The 9,971-nt window shown below is 30.6% G+C and overlaps 1 protein-coding gene across 1 annotated transcript; it reads right to left on the reverse strand.

Annotated features, from left to right (window-relative positions):
* Positions 1-2,178: 2,178 nt before the first annotated feature.
* LOC107454637 (uncharacterized) lies at positions 2,179-9,971 on the reverse strand. Its single transcript, XM_016071885.3, has 5 exons — positions 9,851-9,971; positions 9,050-9,170; positions 7,965-8,104; positions 4,642-4,789; positions 2,179-2,492 (listed from the first exon to the last, which is right to left on the reverse strand). The coding sequence occupies exons 1-5, from the start codon at positions 9,885-9,887 to the stop codon at positions 2,273-2,275; spliced, it is 666 nt and encodes a 221-aa protein (XP_015927371.1). The 5' UTR covers positions 9,888-9,971; the 3' UTR covers positions 2,179-2,272.

The following is a 9,971-nucleotide window of genomic DNA, read 5'->3' on the forward strand; positions in this document are numbered from 1 at the left end:
ACTAAAGGGAAATGGCGATACTTTCAATTCATCGATGATCTTTTTCAAGATATTGCAAGAAATTTCAACTGTTCTTGAATGTGTCACATCATTTGAAAATGGAATTGCCTCAAGTTTTTTTTCTCTGTTCCAATCTACAAACTAATTCAACCATCTCCAGCGCACATGGCTTAATTAACGTCTCTCCAATAGTATGCGGTTTCTTGCTTTTAGCAATATGATATGCAACTTTGAGAGATGCCTCAACCAGAGGTTTTTGTGGAATACCAAATCCAAGTTTGTCTAATGTTCCAGATTTCAAAAACTGGGCTTTCTTCTTAGTAAAAAATTCTAGATCTAGTAACCTGAACAAGGTGTCAAATGTACGTAGCTTGATAGGGGATAATAAAAATAGTACAGCGGACGTCATCAGGGGGTTGCCCCTGATGGTGCAAACTGAAAGCCGGTTAGTGGAGGATGTTAAAAATATGACAGGGATATTAGAGGGCTGTGTGCAGTCCGTACTGAATTTGGGGTATCACCTAGTTTCAAATATGTATGTATTTTCACCTTTTAGAAAGAAAAAAAGATCAATGTTATTTAAATATTATTGATCCAAACGTTTTAAAAATTAGGAGCAGTCGGTGGATCCCCAAAATATGACCCATGGACCCCTAAGGGGTCCATGAACCACAGGTTAAGAAACCCTGTCTTAAGGAATAATGGTTTTTTCTTAACTCGCAACAAAGTATAGTACATAAATGCATCCTAAATGAATGACTAGTGATTGCCTTGTAAAAGCAACTTCATTGATTCTTATGTGTATCATACCTTATTATAATTAATAAATTTTAATATTACTAAGTAACAATAACAAAAATGATGAGAATTACTGTACACCAAGTAGTGTAAAAGGAATATACTGAGTGTTTCACAACATTAAGAACTATTCTTTGTTCTTGGTGTAATAAAACGCTAGATCTAAGAGTTATCTGTGTTGTTTCTCTGCACTACTTTGGTGTAAAGTAGTTGCCTCCATATTTGGTGTTAGAATACACTAAAAGTTTTTATAGTGTAGGTTTTAAAACATAAAATTTGGAGAGATGTTACACAGCAGTTTTTACATTGTAGACGACCCGTGTTTTATTTTTATGAAAATACTTAAAAGCATATATCAATTTTAATTTGATTTTATTTATAACATATCAAATGAATTTGTCTATTCCCGTTTGTTCTCTCTAGTTTTTCTTAAATCTTGCTTTTTCATCTCATTAGCTTCTTTTAACAAAGAATCGCCTATTTTCCTTCTTTTAACAAAGAATCTCTTATTTTGCTTCTTTTCTTTGATTGTAAGTTGAATTCGCTAAATTTGCTTCTCATCTTATTCATTATATTTAAATATTATTTCGGGCTTTGCTTCGGAATGGAAGATAATTTCTTAATAAGTTACTGAAGTCGAAGGGATATTTTTATGCCTTACATCAGTTTATTTTTTTATGAATGTAATTTATAAATAAAATGCATAGCAAATTGCACTATAAATTGCAATATAAATTGCGACCTTGACTGTTCAAGATGATACCCTAAGATATAGATAATGTGTCTGTTAAGAATTCCGGATCAAATTACGAAATAAAGTACCGGCAACTTGGGTGCATTATCCGTAAAATCCATTTTACATTAAAATCAATTTTGATCGTAAAATATTATAGGGTAATTTTTACATTAATAGTTATTTAATAAGAGTGATTCAGTAATTTTGCGAACATTATTACTGTACAAATTACAGTTTTTCTTATTTTTTGTTCCGGTGAAAATGGATTTTACGGTAAAAAGTATAGTCACATTGGCTTTTTACCGTTATTCAATCTGGAATATTTTTTCAGCTGTATTACTAATATCTAAATAAAAATACGAAGTAAATTTTCAGAAAATAAAAACTCAAACGCATACTCCTGTTCTTCCGAGCTAATGGTAATTTTCCTTAAGCGAATAAGCATTATTAATGCATAAGCATTAAGAGTATTGCGACAATTCAGTAAATAATTCATGTGCGTTCGTCAATTCTTTTCATATTTGAAAATTGATTTTTTATCAAAACAATCATTTTTGTTGTGTTGAAAACATTGTTTTTTTTTAAATTTTTTTTATAGTTTTTTAATAAAAATTTACATTTTTTAAAGAAAAAGACATTTCAAAAACATTTTTAAAAACATTATTTATTGTATTTTTCGAAACAACACTGGCCTCAGCTTAAAGGAAACTAGTAAATTTATTAAAAGCATCTTAAGATTTAACTTTGCAATGAGGCGCCAAATTCTTCTTCTGAAGTTTTTGGATCAAATGTGAAGTTCAAATCTTTCATCAACTTCAAAGCTTTACTTTGATGATCTTGACAAATAAAGTTCCACGGTCCAGCTTCCCTAATAAAATGCAGACCTAATTCTTTAGCTAGTTCTCCACAGTCCTTGGACACTTTTTCAGCTAAGCAACTTGCACTTTCTATGCTATAGCTAAAACGCAAGCAAAATTTATATGTAATTTTCAAGCTCAAATTAGGAAAATGTTTTACATTCGTAATGAAATAAACAAACTTTTACATCTAGTTTCGCTTTTCTGTAAACTCTAAAGCTATTTTCTTTTCTTTTATTTTATTTTATTTTATAGCGGTCATTGAACAGCAGACCGAATTTATGGGGTTTACAACTACTATTGTTCAACCCCGTAGCCTTATAATTTCGAACGGCCGACCAGGTGGTCGAGTGGTTAGCATACCTGATTGCGGAGCCGATGGTCGCGGGTTCGAATCCTGCTCAGGGCACGGATGCTTCTTTCTTTCTCTCTCTCTGTGTTCTATGTCCTTTCTCCTTTGTGTGTATGATTGTGTGAATGTGACCCGCCCTATAAACGGGTTTGTGGTTGAGTGACGTGGGCGACGCTGCTCCACAGCCGTGGCTTTGCCACAGGTGACCACTGGGTAACGATAAGAGAGTAGCAGTCCTGGCATTCCTGAGGCCAATGGGTCTAGGTCCCAAGTGCACGCCTTAAAAAAATTTATTTTGAACCCAATCCTGAAGGCAAGGGAACTCCCGGATCGAGTATTTTGAGAAATTTGCTTTCGCGGAGGACTTTTTGATAAAACTAACCGGCATTTACATTACATGGAGAGGAAGACCACGAGAGCATCCCATGGTTAGTCTGACAGTAAGGGGACTTAAACCCATGATTCGTCAACCACTGAGGATATTTCATGTGAGCACTGTTTTCAGTGCAAGTCAGATGAGGGATTCATATCGACAAGCCATTGCTGAGATTCGAACCCAGTTCACCTAATTGAAAGGCGAACGCCCTATCCCTGAGCCATCGTAGCTCTCTAATAAGCTTCTCCACACATGAGCGAAACTTTCCCAACAAATACGAGAGTTGTTAAAGACAAATCCTAAGCAAAATCTCTTACCATCACGCCATAAGAAGCATAGTTTCTAAAATGCACCGTATTTATTGCTCTTAATAATCTGTGCAATGAGAAAACCAATGTAAGCGTCAAAAAATTTGAAATTGGGATTATTGTATATTTGGTATTAGTTTGATGGAGATCAGTATAATCAAATTGGAATTGGATTTTTGGTATTTGTATGATTAAATACGTATTTAATTTCCTTTATCAGCTTTCATAAATTCTATTCTAGCTTTGATTGTACAATCGTCAGAAAAAAGAAATATCAAGCCTTTTTTTTCAAAATCTTTCGTAAAATACTTAAGTTGATTTTTTTTTCATTTGCATCACAGAATACATGATTTTAGAAAAACAAACTTTAAAAAACAAAAAATGAAACTTGCAAATATGTACACAAGGGGTCACAAATTTATATTAAGTAGAGTGAGGATCATGTAAATTAAATCATGCAAATCTGTAGAATCACTAGTGAAGAAAGTGGGATGAAAAACATCACTGCCAATTTGTCAACTAGATGAAACGTGAGGTTGATTAGAATAATAAGCGGTTTTTTGATATGCTCTTGCAATCAAATAGTTACTGAGGTTATTTGATTTTGATTGAGGTTTTGTTTTTTCTTGCCTTAAATATCAATTTGTGACTATTGTGTATATTTTACAATTTAATTTTTGGCAAGGATTTCAAATAATATGAATTAATGGTGGTCATTAAAAAATAAAGTTATTTAGACAAATAAAATATTTTGAAAATTTGTTTTTACCTAGATTATCGTGCTTTATATCTGAGACCTAAGTACAGTAAGTATAGCGAATAATTAACGATATAAAGTTAAGAAGTTCTCAGTTATTTTTTCTAAAAATCGATTTACTTTATTATTTTGCAGACTAAATACGAGAATAGGATTAGTGTCAATGAATGAGTTAAATAAAGAGTGTATAGCTAGAGTATAAGTGTAAAAGCCGAGAAATAAAAGACTTTAATTCTTATTTTAAATTTTAACGTGGCAGTAAGATGACATGAGAACCTAATTCAAGTTTTTAACTTTTTAGGTTTTCAAAAAAATCTTTTTTTTTTCAAAATTTCTTGCTTTTAAATTATTATCAAATGTTTTATATATCTGAAGAACTCTGGGAAAGTGAATGTCCAGTAAGTTAATGGAATGACAATAGGTATACAAATGAAATTACGTTTCATGAAATACTTACTAGCAGCTATGCAGTGATGTATGAATTTTAGTATCATTTAAATAAGCCAGTTTAGAGTCCTTTTCTATTTCACTTGCGCAGTTTCTAAAGAAATCGAACGGTAAATTCCTTTTCAAACTTTCGTAGCAGTTGCCGAATTTCGGAGCTCCTAAAACAAATAAATGTCTTCCTAACATGTAACAAGTAAATCAAGAAAACATTAACGCGGTTCTTATAATCACAAAAACTTAATTACAAAACTACTATACATCAAATATTCCCCCCCCCCCAAATCTGCAGAATAAGTGATACAATGATAATAATCAAAATAAAACAATTAACTGCATCTTAAAGAGAATGATAAAAATTTATAATTGAAATGTACGAATTAATTGCAACTCAAAACATTTACAATCGAATTATTCAAGCTAAATGCAACTATAAACGTGGACCATATAAAATTTTAATATCGAAGTAAAATAATTGATTAGTCTCAATAAAAGTGGTATAAAACTTTTAAGTTGAAGCCTAATCTATACATAATAATAAAAGCGGCTGTGTGTGTGTGTGTCTGTAATCACAATATATCGCCCCAGAAGCCTCGCCCAGGCTCGAAACTCGACACATAATTGTGTTTTGACATAATGAAGAAGTATTTTTTTTCTTTTTCAAAAATTTGGATTAGTTTTTTAGTTATCAGTCATTTTGTAAGAAAATCTATGCTTTTTCGTCTTCAAAGAGCCATATTCAAAAAACTATTAAAAAATGCATATCTCTTATAAATGTATGCTAATGCGAACCTTACAAATGAAACATTAATTTTCGACAACTTAAACCAATAATATACGAAGGAATTAATAATTTAATTGTAAGGTTCGCATTAGTTTACATTTATCAAAGTGGATAAAACTTTAACTTTTGTACTAAAAATGTGGCAACATATTAGATACGTAAATAGAACGCTACGCTTTGATATATTTATCGCTGTTCATAATTGTTATAATAAGTTTTTCTTCTTCTTTCCACGCTTTTTTTTTTTTCTTAAGCGAAGACGATAAGGGAAAATTATACTTGAGGATGCCCCTTGGCGAAATTGGTGACTTATGTTTGGCGCTATTCCTGTTTGCGCGGAACACCGTGGTAACAGAAATAACGGCCAAAACATAATGATATTTCAAAAAACATTGGAAAATTTCAACAAAACATCGGATAAAGCTTGCAATGAACCCAATATAAGCAAAATTAATAAATCCAATAAAAAGGATTTTGAATCGAAGCAAAAATTAATGGAGTAGGTGCAGAAAGAAAAGGAAAAAAAAAACAACTCACTTCTTCATTAAGCTTGAATATACTCAGATTTAGGTGCACAGAATTATCTAATAACAGTTAGATACTGTCTAAATTTATCGTGAATAGAATCTGTGTACCTCCATCGTCACATAAATTCGGCGAAATATGAATCGAAAATGGCGTTTGTGGTACCGAACTGGTGATGACATTTTTTTATAAAGTCCCTTTTTATGACTGCCCACATACCTTCGATCTTATTGACCAGAAGTAAAAGTAACCTTACCAGCCGGTATCTAACGAAGAACTAATGGACCTCTGAAATTACGTATACCGTTGAACATTAATAACGCTAAAATCTAAACCGTTGAGAATCACGATTGGGTTTCAACATCGCCCAGCTTGGCGATCAACCGCGATCACAACTTGGCGAGAATCAAGGGGCACCCTCAAATATAGTCTACCCGACGTTAATTTTTGTAGCGATATAGAAATAGAAATTGATACCATAAAAAAATTATAGAGAAATAGATACCATAAAAAATTAATTCGTTTTCGTGTTCTTTTCATGTATTTAAAGCAACTTTTGTATGCTTTTACAATTTCTGAGGCCTTTTTTTAAGAAAAAAAAACAAGTCTCCACCTGATAGTTATATTATAGGTTAGGTTACCATAGCAAAGTTACATCTTCAAACATCCTCAAGAGCTATAACACATCTGCAGCAGAACTGGATATGAAGACAAAATTGCAGGACAGAAACACTTTAATTGTCCACTAATCTTCAGATTTCCTGCTATGTTTTAAAAAACTTTATTTGTGGAAACCTTTAGCGTGGCGGACAGCTGGCCGCCTTTGCGGCTAGTAATTAATAAAACGAATTCAAAATGATCATTCAGAAATCGTATACTAATTTGGGGTTAGATTTCCAAAACAAAACTTTAGAAACTTCTGCACAGAAAATAACGTGACTTTTATTCGAGGTAAGCGAGTTTTCAATGAAAAGAAATTGAAATAAATTGCGGAGTTTTTTCCTATTTAAGTAGTATAAAAATATTGGGAATGCGCCTATACCTGTGACCGCCAAGCGCGCTAAGTTAGGAAAAAAAAAGTCTTTTTTCTTCATTTAAGAATTATTTTAGAAGTGTAAGATTAAAAAAATATATTTTCTTTTAAAGCAAAGTAATACTTGTAAGAGGAAAACGAAACACTTTATGCAATTAATTTCTTATAAATTGTTTTTTTAAAAATAAATTTGTTCCATTAATGCATTAATATTATAGAGAACTTTCCGTATCTGTCCAAGTCAACAGTCACTAACAAATACAATCCTTGAACATTTAGTAGTTCAGACATTTAATAAAAACATTTTGAATTCTATCTGTCCGAATGTCAATCGTTAATAAGTTTTATTATTTATAAAGCTTAAAAACTGTTTCAAGTTATAATTATAATTGTTTTTGCAAATTTATTACATGAATTTATAAAAGTATGCAGTTTTTATTCTTGATATTTAAAAGGTGTATAAATTGCGTAGTATATGATTTATCCATTGTATCAGAATAATAAATAAATAATACGACAAAATACAGGGTTTTCTGTGAAGACTACCTTAAATACGTACCTTTAGGATCCTTATCAAAAATGAAAGCAAAAAACATACACATTAGCGTTCCCAAGTGAATATTTAACCGAGAAAGAACCAAAACGCTATTAGAATCTGGCATATCACAGTACAGGATGCCGGCGTAATAAGTAATAAGACATGATTACCAGAGGAAACAAATGCTTAAAGACGATTATTAGAAGCGCCTTCAAGTTTAAAACTTCCAATTAAACTTTTTTTGTTGCTTATCATATTCATTTCCTCTATTGTTATTTGCCAGATTTTGGTAGTGCTTTTGCCTTTCTTCACTTTGAGAACCCTAACATAGATACTTCCCCCCCCCTTTCTTTTTTAGGGATTCTGAAAATACACATTTAGGACAGTCTTTAAGAGACTCCCTGTATATTAAAGTTATAGGAATTGCCTATAAATGTTTATTATTTTTTATATTACCTCTGTACCAAGCAGAATTCTTTTCGCAAAAGGTCTTCCCAGCTTTCAATAGAGACTGAACCAATTGCAATGGCATGACACTGCGTGATGAACATTGTTCTTGATAATTTGCAACACATTCTCCGAAAGGTATGGCATCTCTAGAATAGAATTTATTAGCTTTTTATCGATAAGTATTCTAAGTGCTGTTATAAAATAATAATCCCCTGCTATATTTGGATTATGAGTTTAAGTCTCCGTAAAATTTCCTTTTGCATCATTTGATAACAAATACTTACAATACAATAAAATATGATGGTATAAAGAAAAATAAAACACGCGAAAAACAAACTCTGATGATCTCCCACAATTCCGGTGTCATTTTAATAAATTTTGTTTAATAGTACAAAATAAAATTTGTGGGAAACTCCTTATCATTAATAGCTTATAATACAACCTTATCATTAATAGCTTACATTAATAAATACAAAAACTACTTGGAAACTTGAATCGTTTTAAATTTTCAAGACATCCAAAACAGATTAAACTACAGAATGATGAATTTTTAAAAATTTTTTTTACTCACTTGCTCAGTATAAAAAATCAACTTTTAAAGCCCATATCTTAAACAATTTTATTGATTTTTTTTTAAATTTTAAAATAGTAATTTTGTTAAGTATTGACAATCACTTCAAAAATTTTGTTTAATTTTGGTGACTATTTTTAAAGTTATAGCAAATTACGTAATACAAAAAAACTAGTTTTTTTACGAAAGATATTCCCGAAATATTTAAGCTAAGTTTTCGAAAATTCATGCAATCATTGTAAATAACAGCCTCAGTAATCTATGCAAGTCACAAGCTTATTGCTAGATTTTCTGGAATAGAGTATTTAAAAATACTTTTTTTCGTTCGTAATTTATTGCCGGTTTCTTAAATTATAGTTTTAAAATTGATTGATAAGTATGAAAAATCGCGTGATCTAAGCGCCGCCTGCAAAGTTATTAAATAATCCTCGACGTACTTTTTGAGAAATTTAAAAAAAGTATTGAAACCTAAAATGATCTCTTCTATCATTCTAAATGCATATATATTTAGTTTTCTTACAAGCAAAGTTTTTCCATCTCCTTAGGTGATTCTGGAAATTTCATTGAGTAACCTTGTTCAGGTATTTTACATATATCTTCAACGCGTTCCTCGCATATATTCTCTCCATTACTAATCCACACTAGAAGACAATTAAAAAAAATTTGGTTATAGCAATAAAAAAATCAAGATTCATAAGTCACACAATCATTTTTTATAGCCTTTTTCTTATAATTTAGTTTACTGTGTTCTTCGAGGTTTACAATACTTTCCAAAAAGTATAAATTGGTTTATACAGAAGCGTTTATTGCCGAATTGAGAGATGTTAAGTTTATTATATTCTGTATATTAATATTTAATTAAACATGTGAGAATCAAAAGCGATAATACAGATTTATACTCATTTAAATTAAATAGTAAAAAATTGAACTGGAAATGAGAGAGAAATATTTTTTGCAGGGAGCATATTTATATTCTAATCCAGATATTATTCATTAAAAATTATGTAAATGTTTTCAAAGGGTTAAAAAATATTATTTCTGTAATAAAAAGAATATATTGGGTAAGTCTAGCTGATTTCTATCTGTTAATTGAAAAGTTAAATTACTTAATCAAAATTTATTAATAAACTTAAATAAAGTAGTTAAACTTTTTCAATGATGTTTTTAGAAAAACTGATCTTTAAAAATAGGAAATTGAAATTTCGAAAAGTTTTTTAATAAAAAACAATTAAAAACTAAAAAAAAGGACAAAGAGAAGGGAGATAATTATTAGTTTAGTACACGAGTAGCTTTCTCGATTGCTGTATATAGTAATTCTTACCAATGCAGAGCAAGAAAAAAATATTCTTATAAAACATAATTTAGAGATGAGAAAGAGAAGCTTCGTATACAATATAGATTGATGTAACTGGTTCTGTTAACGAAATGGAAAGTTATTTAAC

This window comes from Parasteatoda tepidariorum, chromosome 1, assembly GCF_043381705.1.
Source record: "Parasteatoda tepidariorum isolate YZ-2023 chromosome 1, CAS_Ptep_4.0, whole genome shotgun sequence".
NCBI lineage: Eukaryota > Metazoa > Arthropoda > Arachnida > Araneae > Theridiidae > Parasteatoda > Parasteatoda tepidariorum.